This window comes from Callorhinchus milii, unplaced genomic scaffold (assembly GCF_018977255.1).
Source record: "Callorhinchus milii isolate IMCB2004 unplaced genomic scaffold, IMCB_Cmil_1.0 Scaffold10, whole genome shotgun sequence".
NCBI lineage: Eukaryota > Metazoa > Chordata > Chondrichthyes > Chimaeriformes > Callorhinchidae > Callorhinchus > Callorhinchus milii.
Genome location: NW_024704751.1, coordinates 11,299,284 through 11,312,401, shown reverse-complemented (window position 1 = coordinate 11,312,401; position 13,118 = coordinate 11,299,284). Strand labels below are relative to the sequence as shown.

The 13,118-nt window shown below is 45.9% G+C and overlaps 1 protein-coding gene across 1 annotated transcript in view; it reads left to right on the top strand.

The window, feature by feature from the left end:
- The first annotated feature begins 10,196 nt into the window (after positions 1-10,196).
- The window catches only part of LOC103185689 (uncharacterized protein KIAA1522), a 57,101-nt gene continuing 54,179 nt past the window's right edge, over positions 10,197-13,118 (top strand). Inside the window, exon 1 of the mRNA XM_042338589.1 lies at positions 10,197-10,525. Coding sequence (XP_042194523.1) covers positions 10,351-10,525 — 175 coding nt within the window. The 5' untranslated portion in view covers positions 10,197-10,350. The remainder of the gene's footprint in view (positions 10,526-13,118) is intronic.

Sequence of the window (13,118 nt, the reverse complement as noted above, 5' to 3'; positions counted from 1 at the left end):
GTGCTGGAAACAAATAGTGCTGACACATTCTTAATTAGTCTCCTAAAGAACTTTGTAACTTGATGCATTTTCCCCCCAATGCGCTAGCCCACATCCTGAAAATATTTGGAATTATTCCGGAACTAATTGATAGAGAAAACGTGGTTTAAAGCTGTTTTTTTCTCTGATGGATTTGGCTTTGTATTCGACACTCCTCCCCCGAGTGGTGGTGTGTGGGTGTTGGTGTCAGTTTGCACAGACCCAATTGAGAAGCAAAGTCATCTCCAAGGAATGACCCAATCTCAGCCCAAGAGAGAGGGAGCTCGGCTCCCGCTGACCCAAAGGGGTTTGAACCCGAATGTATATGCGAAGGAAGAGATTGTTCTGAACCCTCTAATTGGGCGAAATTAACAGAAATCTTTCAGAACAATAAATAACGTTTGCGTAAGTGTCTTTCACGTCAGGAGGACATGATGTTTCGGGACCAGTGTCTGGCTGGTGGGCGAGAGAGCTGTCGTGACCAGTGTGGAAGGGGTGACCAGGGCCTCAACCACACCTTGACCGCTGAGTTGTGGCAACTGGACAGTCTAGCGGGACATGCCGTCAGCTTATTGGAAGAAACACAGACTCGGGCTGCCTGTATTGTCCGGCGGATTCTCATCCTGAAAAACAAAGCGGAAAAGTTACATCTCTACAGCCTCAGACTGCACAACAGGGAGTTTGTAAACTGTGAGTATGGCTGCATTCAGCACAGCCTCTGCTTTACAAAATATTCACCCCCCAAATATAATAATAATAATGATAATCCTTGCACTTGATATGGCGCTTTATCGTGTCGTCGAGCCGTCCCAAAACGCTTCACAGAATATGCTGTAAATATGCAGTCAATTCACTTTACAATATAATCTGAAGCGCTTTGAGACGTCTCGAAGACGTCATATATATATCAAATGCAAAGATTATTATTGTTATTGAACACAGAGACATAACACGATTTTCACATGTTGAGGGTTTGGTGCAAGAAGAACAATCTACGGGTTACCGCAGATTTACTGAAGCACAATTTGGCTAACGAGAATATCTCGCCTCACAGCGTCACGAGACTGGGAGCTTCTTTAAGCCATGTACACATTGTTTTAAGCCTGCTGTACGGGTCACTGGGATTGACATTGTGGCCACTGTATCCTGCAGGGAAAGAATGTGCCCGTCTTTTTTTTGTAGGAATTTATTTCAACCTTTGTGCGAGGAGCGCAAGTTTGCAAAGCAAAAGTTCAGAGCGGTTTTCAATCTGTGACAGAGAGAGCGAGAGAGAGCGCGCGCGAGGCGTATAGATGGCTAGGGTCACCCCTAACATTCCAGCTGTAGGTTGGAATCTAACTGTGAGTCGGAGAGATTGTCTTTCTTTTTAGTTCGTTGAGCTGTCAGCCTGGCTCGGTTGGTACAGAGCTCTCGTCTGACTCAGAGAGAAATGGGTCCAAGCCTCGCGACTCTGAACTCACGATCCAGACTGACGCTCCAACCCAATGCCGGGGGAAGATCTGCATTGTTGGAAGCGCTACCCTTTAGACGAGACGTTAAACTGTTTGTGTCTGTGCTGAGAGACATCTGGGGCTAACAATTCCTTTTTTTAAAAAAATAATAATAATAAAATGATGATTTGGTCACTCGATCCATGACTGGGAGCCTGGGTTCAATTCACTTTTTACGGTATGTTCTGCGAAGTGCTTCGATGTGTCTCGAAGACGTGATGAGGCTCTGTATCAAATGCAAGGATGATTATTATTGTTATCTGTTACTCGTACGGAGGCGCTGGTTGGAATAACGTTTCACCTTATTTACGACGACGGCTCGGGTGGGAACGGTTTTCTGGTTCAGTTTCCATTCAGTTGGAAGATTCTTGTCTGAGACTTCCAAGGCTGAAACGACATGTGACAGTTGAAATTAAAGAAGGGTCAAACCCTGGACTGAAAAATTCCAGAAATGTTTGTGACGTGTTTCTCTGGCTGTGGCTTTGCATTCAATAATGCAGACACAAGGCTACGTGTAATATAAATAATTCCCATACACAGCTCCATCTGAGAGATCGGATTCCAACACTGATCGCTGGGTTTACTTTGAAAGCTGTCAGTATAGTTCTGGTTATCTTTGAATTTTATGAAATGCCTTTACATTATGGATATGATACAATAATACAACGATCGTTGCCTTTGATATAGTGCCTTATCGAGACGTCTCAAAGCGCTTCTCAGGATATATTGTAAAGTGTAGTGATTGTATATCTTGTGGGTGAAATACAGCAGCCAATTGTGCTACAGCAGTGGTCCCACAAACAGTGGTGGATTGTGTGACCAAATTATTATTATTTTAAAAAATTATTTATGTTTTAAAGGGATTGTTACGCCCTCCCGGAAAAGCGATCCACCAACCGACCAACAACCGGCTAAAGGCTAGGGGAATTTTTCAAGCCTCGGATGGTTGGTACTAGATATTGCCTGATATCTCATCACACACTTTCTGCCCAGACCCTGCAGGTTCTGCCTCGTGACCTGCCTGTGAATCTTATTTCCATCATTCAGTTACGGTACAACTACACCATTCTCCCGTTCCCGTTTATTTTTAGATGAGGATTTGCGTGGTGCGGGGAGCTGTTACGTTCTGTTACTGTCGGGTGAATGTCTTAAAAAAACGCATTCATTCATTCCCTGATCAGAAAGCCTCCGTCCAGTCAATTTAGATGCCAACAAATAATAATAGTAATGTTAATCCTTGTATTTGATACAGCACCTTATCACGGTGGTGAGACATCTCAAAGCCCTTCATAGGATATATTGTAGAGTGCAGTGCTCCTCCGGGTCTGGCCTCCTCCTCCTCGTCCCCCAAGTCCTCCTCGCTCCACCCTCGGCGGCCGTGCATTCAGCCACTACGCCCCGAGGCTCTGGAACTGCCTTCCTCACTCCCTTCGTCTCGTCCCCTCTCTTCCCATTTTCAGGTCTCTGCTGAAGACCTTTCTTTTCGACCGTGTCTTTGGTCACCTTCCAGCCCCCCGCTCGGCCTCGGGATCTGTTACCGTGAAGCGCTCTGAGCCGCCGCCCGGCGTGGAGGGCGCTATACAAACCCAAGTTGTTGTTGTTGTGCTGTATTTATTTGGTGGGCAAATTGCGCAATCAAAACAGCTGATTTTGTTGTTGTTGTTGTTGCTGCTGCTTTTTCAAGCTCTGACCTCGGTGCCCGACAGCGTCAATGAAAACCTCTACATCAAATGCAAGGATTATTATTATTATTATTATTGTTAATTTAGTGTCTCTCCCAAACAGGTGCCGGTGGGAGTCAGCCTCTTACTTGTCATTGCCCCTCACGTGCCACTAGATGGCAGCAAAAGAGCTCGACATCTCCACACCCAACTGGTTGTCTACCCGGCGATGCCCATTGCTGAGAGGTTAATCACGCTCCCACCACCAGCCCGAACCACTCCAAGGAAGTCACGGCTGTGTTTCTTTTCAAGGGAGATTGAGGCCCTTGGTCTGCCAGAACCCCCGAAACACGCGGGCGTCTCTCTCTCTCTCTCCCTCTCTCTCTCGCGATGTCGCTCTCCGCAAATTGGCTGCCACCGCGTTCAAACAAAAAGGTCACGCGCCACGCGTTCACTTTGCGGAGTTGAGTTGGGGCTTTAGTGGATTGCCTGTCCTGTGGGTTTGGTTGGAATTGCAGCCTTTCACTAACCTTGTCCCGTCCTTTTCCCCACCACCACCCCACCCCCCAGCTTAGCGTCACGTTCCACTACTGCCACGAGCTCCGTGACACTATCCTGCGTGAGGGACGCTGTGTAAGTGCAAGCTGTTGTTGTGGTTGGCAGATTTAAGGGATGGCACAGGATATGACCTTCGGCTACAGATGATTGGTCTAAACGGAGCTGCCATAAAACTCTTGTTTAAATGGCTTTCAGAGAGTTCGGATCTAATCTCTTGCCCTTATTTCTCAGGAGAGTGTGTTGATGGTATCAGTTTGCCAGTACAAGATGAGACCAAAGTGTTTGGCTTCACACAGTAATACCAGGCCTGTCAGCATCTGCTAATGATCTTGTGTCTTGTGATCCCTGAGTCATGTCAGTACTGCTGAAGCTTGACAGATCAGTCTGAAGGCCAAGCGGTGATAGGGGCAAACTGTTCATGGAAAGATACAGAGAGAACTGGAAAAAGAGGCACAAAAAGTTAGATGTCTCAAAGAACTTCACAGAATATGCTGTCAAGTGAATTGACTATGTTTTGTGGGTGAAACGCGGCAGCCAATTGCGCACAACAGTGTCCCACAAACAGCGCTTTGAGACGTCTCAATGACATGATAAGGCGCTATATCAAATGCAAGGATTATTAATATTATAATCACCTCACCATTTGTACCTGGCTTGTTAACACGATATTGATTGTGAAAGAAAAGAAAGATTATTGAAGGTATAGGGGAACGAGCAAACAGGTCAAAGGCTGGAGTCTATATTAGCAAAGTATCCCTCCTACACTTAACAACCTTACAAGCGACCAAATTATTACACCTCGTCAGCTGTACCAAGAATTATAGATTCTTATCTGCAGATACCAGTAATGGGAGGAAAGAAAAGTGAGGCAGAGCTCAGTGAGGAGAGAGGACCTCGGTTGTAGCTGCAGTTCTGTGGGCTATCAATGTATCGTTGCTGTTTTGTGCATAATATTATTAATAATAATAATTCAAGCATTCGGTACAGCACCTTTTACATGGAGAGGACATCTCAAAGCACTTACACAATTCAGTGACTGTATTTTGTAGGCGTGTATTTTAGGTGTAATTAAAGTGTGTATTTAAAGTGTCGTGACTGTATTTTGTAGGCGAGTGCCACAGCAATTTGCACCCAGCCATGAAGTGAATGACCAATTTTATTTGGAGGATTGTTGGCCAGGACATCAGGAGAAACTCTCTTTTCTCTTCAAATAGCAGCCTGTGGATCTTTTAAGATCTACTTAAACAGGCACGGACCAGACCTCGGTTTAACGCCTCATCCGAAGGACGGCACCTCCAACAATGCAGGGCTCCTCCCAGCACTAACCTGCGCCGGAGTGTCAGCCTGCAATGGCTCTCACGTGGGTCAGAGTCAGTAGGAATCCCAGCTGCTATCCTAAACTTGTATCTTATTATTCCGCAATGCTTTTGACAAATCCTCACAACTTGTCCCTAAGTCAATTCAATTGGCATTTTTGGTTTCCAGCAGATATTTCCTTGTTTTCTGGCTAGAGATCTGAGTTGGGGCTTAAAGCAGCTGTGGTTTTAACATTTGTCAAACCCTGGATTTATAGTGAGTGGCTTTATGACTGATTTATCCATTTCCTTCATTCCTTTCAATGAAGATGATGACACGCACGAGCAAATGGTCCCAGAGGCATTGGCAACTGCCTGGGCACTCACACAAGGTTTCCCTCCACATGTTGCTGTTATTATTATTATGCCTCACTTCAGCCTGAATCAGTGGATATAATCATAGTCATTAATGTTCTTCTCCTGCACCAAGAGCCTCAAATTCCGCGTAGTTTTAGCCCGTAAAACTGTTTGGTCATAAAATTTAAGATCACGTGGAATTGTGGAAAATTCCTAAATGCATTTTTTGGGCAAACTAATCTCAACTCTTGGGCAACCTTTTGCCTCACCTGAGCCCTTTCCCCACAGATCTTAAAGTAAGGCGGAATTTGAGCATTTTCCACAATTCTTCACGATAATCATAATCCTTCCTTTAGTTATAGCAACTTTCAGGTCGGGAGGATATCTCAAAGCCCTTCACAAGGTACGCTGTAAAGTTGAGTGGCTGTATTTTGAGAGCGAACGCAGCAGCCAATATGCGCACAGCAACATCCCACAAACAGCCACAAAGTGAATGAACGATTTTAACTCATGTCACGATGGGTAAAAGTTGAACACAAAATGGTTATGACAGGAGAAGAGGAGGTGACATTTTGGACCCAAGATGCTTTCAGAAAGGGAGGGGAGTGGAGAACGTTGGCAAAAAAAATACTATCTCCCCTCCCCTCCCTGCCCGCCCACCCGCCCTCACCCCCGCCCCTACCTTCCCCTTTACTTTAATCTGTCAAATTGGTTACAGACAGGATGCAAGCATCATTACTTCTTTTTCCTCCAATGAAAATAATAGAATTCCGAGTGCATTTGCTAAGGTCATTCTGCCCTTTGGTACATTGTTGTTTCAGTGGAAGAAATGCTAATAGATGTGTTTTTTAATGGTTGATGTGTATCGTATTTGGGCAAGCCTTCATGCAACTTAACCATAGCTTGTGTGCCAAGTTTGGTTCCCCCCCCGGTGACGTAACCAGGGGGAGCACTGGATTCTCAAGCTGATTCCATAAGAATGGTATTTCATAGCTATCAATGCATTCTTCCCTCATTATTCATTGGCATAAAAACTGGTGTATATATTCCGAGCCAGTGTAAACGTCACCAGCTGGCAAAATAATACTTCTTGTGATAATAATGATTCATGATAATCCTTGCATTCGATACAGAACCTTAGCACATCGTTGAGACGTCTGAAAGCGCTTCACAGGATACCCTGTAAAGTAAATTGACTGTGTATTTTGTGGGCGAAACGCGACAGCCAATTACGCACATCAGGGTCCCCACAAACAGTCGTGAATTGAATGACCAAATTATTATTTTTCTTTGAGGTGATTATTACCCTCAGAAAGCGATCCGCCTACTAAATAACATTTATACTTGGATAAAGGAGTACACTTGGGTGCACACCCAACTGACCCCCCAAAAAGTGTGTTGTAGTCCATTTTGAATGACACTAAAGCCTTTTAAGGACATTCCCTTTGCCTTCTTCAGCATCTCCACTGCCAATGCAGATGCCAAACCCTGTCTGAGTAATTGTTGCCCAGGAATTGGGATCCCCAGATGTTGTGGTTACTTGCGCAGAGGAAGCTGTAATTTTCTCCTGATGTTTGAACTCTCTGAACCAGAGTTTTCTTTGACTTTTTATTTTTGAAAGCCTTTTTTTAAAAAAAATTCTCTCACAAAACCCTAATGGGCTATTCAAAGAGAGAAGGTAATTTCTGTTTCTCACGGTGTCCAACAACAACAACTTGCATTTACACAGCCCGCTTCACATGGGGTAGAGTCCTGGAATGCTTGACAGTGGTGGAGCCTGACCCCGAGCCAGGGGGAGAAGGAGGAGGGGGAAGTGATTGTAAGCACGATCAAAAAGGAAGGTCTTTAGGCGGGATTTGAAAGTGGGGAGGGAGGGAGCGAGGCAGAGGGATGGAGGGAGAGAGTCCCAGAGGTATCCAGGCCAACCAGATAAAATTGGTCACTCCCTTCATGGCTGTTTTGGGGACATTGCTGTGTGCATCCTGGTTGGCTGCATTCGCTCTCGCCTACAAAAATACACAGTAATTACGCTTTACAGAAACTGTTTTGAGACATTCTTGATGTGTTTTTGTCAAATGCAAAGGATAATTATGAAGATTTTGGGTGATTTGCCAACTGGCCAGCATAGACCTCGATTTGCCACTGAGATAGACCAGAATTTTATAATGAACATAGACACACATCACAGACACACACGCCACACATGCACAGACACACGGCACAGACACACACACACACACAACTATGTCAATCTGACCAGCGCAGGTGTGGTTCAGAACAGCCGAACTGACAGGTAACTGTGGTACAAACAAGGCAACGTGTTTCCACTGAGTTAATATGTCAAGCTCTCCTCTGGCGGTGTGTCCAGCGAGCACACTGAGATAACTAATATGTCTGTTTGTTCCCGGAGATCAGGGTTAGAGAAAAAAGCCACAAGTTGTAACTTGGAAGCTGGTACCATTCCTTCTGCTTGGGTCCGCCCGCTATTCTCTCGCACAGGAGCCTCAGGCTCTTCAGAACTGGTTCTATGTGAACTTTTCTATTCGAACTTGTCACACTCCTCGCTGGTCTCTCCAGCTCCGCTTTTGAAAATAAAATCCAGCTCATTCAGAACTCTGCCGCCCGCATACTGACCCGGACCAAGCTCCGTCCCTACGTCTCACCAGCTCTGGCCCAGGCTCCACTGGCTCCCCATCACTGAACGGATCAACTTCAAGATCCTCTCACTCTCGTGGTCAAATCCCTTCACTCTCTGGCACCTCCCTCCCTCCCTCCCCGGCCTCCTCACTCCCCAATCCACCACCCGACTCCTCTGCTCAACTGGCACCGTCCTCCTGCTCATCCCTCGCACCCTCCGCCCCACCATTGAAGGTCGCGCTTTCAGCCACTACACCCTGAAGCTCTGGAACGCTCTCCCCGAATCCCTCCGCCTTGTCCCCTCTCTCCCCCTTTTCAAGTCCCGCCTGAAGACCGACCTTCCTCTTGGACCATGTTCACGGCCACCTTTTGGTTGAATCTGGGACTATGTAGGAACCCGGCTGGATCACTTTTCCGGGGATAATAATCGCTTCAAAAAATAACGAAATAATTTGGTCACTAACTTGTGGGACACTGCTGTGCGCAATTGTCTGCCAAGTTCCACTCACAAAATAGACAGTCAATTCACCTTACAGTATATTCTGTGCAGCGCTTTGAGACGTCTCGAAGACGTGATAAGTCGCTGTATCAAATGCAAGATTATTATTAATATGAAGTGCAAAGAGTTAATTAAACTCCCCATAAATGAGCCTCGGCCCCTCTGATTGTGATTACAAAGACTTAATAATAATAATTGTGCACAGCAGTGTCCGACAAACAGCCCTGGACTGAGCGACCACATAATCGCTATTTTTTTTAAGGGAATAATTACCCTCGGAAAGCAATCCGCCAATCGACTAACATTTATATTTCGTATTATTTATTTATAATAATTTGACAACTTTTTTTTGCCCTGAGATTTGGGATGTAACCTCCACTTTTAACCCCAGCCTCAGGGGGCTACACTGCGCAGCGCGGAGAGCTCGGGGAGGGCGATGGTTAATGAGTTAATTTAACTGCCTGTGTTAATGTGATCAATGGAGCAAAGGTCAATCTGGAGAAATCAGCAGGTAATCTGGAGGAGAGAAGGGGAGGCAAATAATACATAACTTATCACCAGGGCTGAGGGTAACCACCTCTTGGTGCTAAAGTCTTGTGTGAGTTGGTGAAGCCCTGAGTTTTATTGTTCTTGTTCAATAGAAAGACAAACAGGGAGTGGGAGACTTCTACACACATCGGCCACAGTGTCGGATTTCATGGCTCCACATATAGCATTGCTACTTCCTACTGATCCTGGTGTCAGCCTCTGAAAGGCACTCCGTGACTGTGCGGTGAAGGGTTCAGGTGAGAGGGAGAGAGAGAGGAACCTACAACTGCGTGTGTTTTAAACACAAAAAGACAGTGGTCGCCGAGAGGGTGGACTTTAAACCGACCATTGCGAGTTGCCATTTCCATTTAAAGACTGGATGTGGGATTAACGTGAGTCATCTGAGCTGTGGGGCACTCAACTAACATTCCTTTTTATTTTTTTTTAACAGCTCCCCCCAAAAAAAACAGTCTGGAGAGAAAAGGGAGCCAAGCTCTGTGTGTGTGAGAATGTGTATGTGAGTGAGTGAGTGTGTGAGAGTGAGTGAGTGTGTGAGAGTGAGTGAGTGTGAGTGTGAGAGTGTGTGAGAGTGAGTGTGTGAGAGTGAGTGTGTGAGAGTGAGTGTGTGAGTGTGAGAGTGAGAGTGAGTGTGTGAGAGTGAGTGACTGAGAGTGTGTGAGTGACTGAGAGTGTGAGAGTGAGTGAGAGTGAGCTAACACTAAGGCAGGTATTTGGTTGGCGATTTGTCATGTGAACCCAGAGACGGGTCTTTAACTCCATGTCCTGACCACTGACTGACTTGACTGTATGTTGGACCTCTGTGAGGCTCTGTCTGTATGGGATCTCAGTACCTTGTGGGGAGGCTGTGAGTGAGGGAGGGAGTGAGTGTGAGTGAGTGAGTGTTGAACGAGCATCATGTCATACCATCAGGGAATGGGTCAGTGAGTATTTTCAGAGTTTATTGCTTTTTCTTCTCCCCCCCCTCCCCTCCAGATTGGGGAAAGTTAATGCTGTGGTTATTTTTTTCTGGGGATTGAAATTGAAACTTTTAAGAGAAGTTTTGGACGTGGAATGTATTTCAGACTCAACTCCCTGTTTGAGTTCTTCTAGTGAGTGAGTGATTATTTAATTCCCTGTCTGTAGGGGTGGGAGGGGGAGCTGAACACACACACTCTCTCTCCTCTCTCTCTCTCTCTCTCTGGGGTTTGATCTCAAGGTCAGACGGGCTGTTTTTTGGGGGTGTGCGGTGGGAGGGGAGGAGGGAGATCAGGTGAAGTTTCCTCTCCTCGCTTCTCTCGATCCGAATCATGGAAGATTTATCAGGCTCCGAGACGTCTCTAAGCAGCAAGAAGAAATCCAGACCGGGCTCGTTGCGGAGGGCGTTCAGTTGGCTGAGGTTGTCAGGACGCAAGAAAAGGAAAACGTTGAGCGAGGGGGACAAGCCGGCAGCCAAACCACCACCGGACCCTCGCGCGCACACAGGTAATCAGCTCATTCACATTCCAGCACCAACTCTTGTCAGCTTGTGTTCAAGGTCAGTTGGTCAGTCACTTAAAGGGACAGCGTCCCCCAGAAAGAAGACATCTTTCTTGTTTTGCCTGTGTGGGGGGTGTGTGTGTGTGTCCGTGTGGGTGGGCAGGGGCTTGTGTGGGGGAATTTGCAAGTCAATCGGTTGTAAAGTGTCAAGATTTTTTTTAGGTGGGGGAGGGGGGTGTACTGGGTTGTTGCCTGGTTTTAAAAACAAGTCCAGAAAATTTGTCTTGTATGTGTGTACAGTAAATTCAGCATAAGTCTGATCTGTATCAATCGTATAATCGCCCCCAAGTAGTACATCTGCCCAAATCCCGTCCGTTCAAGAGCTTATGTTCTGTGCAAGTTTGACATAACTCATACTCTGCATAAATCATATTAAATGCGTGGTCCCGACTGATACGACTTGTGCGAGGTTTACTGTCATTCATTTGAAATAAATAAATGCCGTTGTCCTCTTTGAAGTCCTGGTGAATGAAGCAAAAAGATGATTGAAAACTGAGACGTTTCTCTCGGAGTAGGCTGGTGGGATTGGCACCTTCTGATTCTGTTGGAACCCAATCTAATCTGAACTAAACTGATCTGTCTCCTGGACACTAAATGCTACGAAGATGAAAGTCTTTTGGTACAACATTGTTTTTGTAATGGGGGAATTTCCACGGGTAGGTGGAAGCCATGGCATTCTCAGCTTGGTTTGGAGACGCTTTAAGCACGGTGACGGGTTTCCATGTGTGTCAGACACCCTGGTTGGCCAAAACAAAAGGTGCCTAACGCAGACTGTCGATAGGATTGAGTGCGAGTCCCAGCTGAAGGGAGATGGCGGTGCTTTGGATGCTGGAGGAGATAGGGCAGTGGGCGTGTTGTGTGCTTGAAGCCAGTATGAAACCTCCGTGGTGCGGTGAGGTGTGGCTCAGGAATGAAGCTAGTTCACACTCCCACTTAGTTTTGAAAAGGTTTTGGTTTCAAGTTAGATCCAACCTCTTGTTTGACAAAATAGATGAGTTAAAACTGGGAAGAAATGCTACTGCCCGGAACGAGGCAATGCCTGACAGCAGAATAACAGCCACAGTTTGCCAGTCATTCTAGCAAGGGTGGTTTCCTGTACATAATAATAATCCTGGCATTGATACAGCGCCTTGTCAGGCCATCGAGACGTCTCAAAGCGCTTCACAGAATATGCTGTAAAGTGTAGTGACTGTATTGTGTAGGCGAAACGCGGCAGCCAATTGTGCGGCAGCTAGTGTCCCACGAACAGTCGTGGATTGAGTGACCAAATTATTATGAAGGAATTATTAGTTGATTGGCGGATCACTTTACGAGGGCAACATCCGGGTTCCTACTTAATGCTGGATAAACAGAGACCCGGCACTGATTTCAGGTGATCTTTTTCCTCCCAATGATAGTGAAAGGAGAACAATCCCCTTCTTGTCGCTTAGTGGCCTCTCTTTACAAGTCTCTTCTCACTTTCACTACAAAATCATTTTGAGGTTTGACTAATGTGCTGCACAAATCCAAGCCCCCAGGCCTCCGCTGTCTCTTTTTTGTGAAAGTGTTGAACTGAATGGATGCAGTTCAACAAAACACAAGTCTCACAAAATGCAAATGATAATAATTAGCAAACACAGGCAGTGGTGTTGTGGAGACGCTTTTCCAAATGGAATTTCTGAGCAGAGAAGCAAGAGGGGATTGTTTAGTCCACCTGGTCCGTTCCACCCTGTTTGTTAGAGACACAGAATAGGAACGTAGGAACAGGAGGAGGCCATTCAGTCCTCGGGCCTGTTCTGCCCTTCAATTAGATTATGGCTGATCTAGATCATTTCTATGCGTAGGTGGCATGCATATGTGGAGCTCTATTAGGTTAGGATATCCTTCAGCACGGTGATGGGTTTCCCAATGTGTGTGTAAGATACCTGGTTGATACCCAAAAAATTAGATGACAGATTTTTTAAAAAAAAATCTATTTCGCTATATCCATCCTTTGAGCTCTTAAAGATTCATTGATCTCTCTCCCTTGTAAACATCCCGAATGATTCTGTCTCTATTGAGTTACAGATCAGCCGTGAGCCAAAGCAAACAACAGGGCGGGCTGAATGGGCTGAATGGCTGAATCCTGTTCCTATGTCCACACTTTTTGGACAGCGCATTCCACATGTTCACAACTCTCCACATGAAGCGACTTGCTGTGGCTCTGAGAGTATCAATAGGACTAGAACTGAGCCGTTTGGGTTGGGTGTCTCTGCGCATGTTAATGTGACAAGGAATTCCTCATCATCTGTCCAGCAGCAATGGCAGGTGGGACACTTAAGCCAACATACACTCCAGCTCCATTGATGCTATTGTGAATGTATTGCTCCCGAGTACAGTATTGACAGAAGATGGCTTGTTATAGTTGTTAGGTAATCCATTAGCTCCAGGGTAAACAGTGAGCTGGTCCTGAATGTATTTTAAGTGGCATTGCACAGTTATCGCAAAGCTGGTTTGTATCTGATTACCGAGTGAGCCCAGCACAACTGCTTAACATGTCTCTCCAGCCTACGGAAACAAC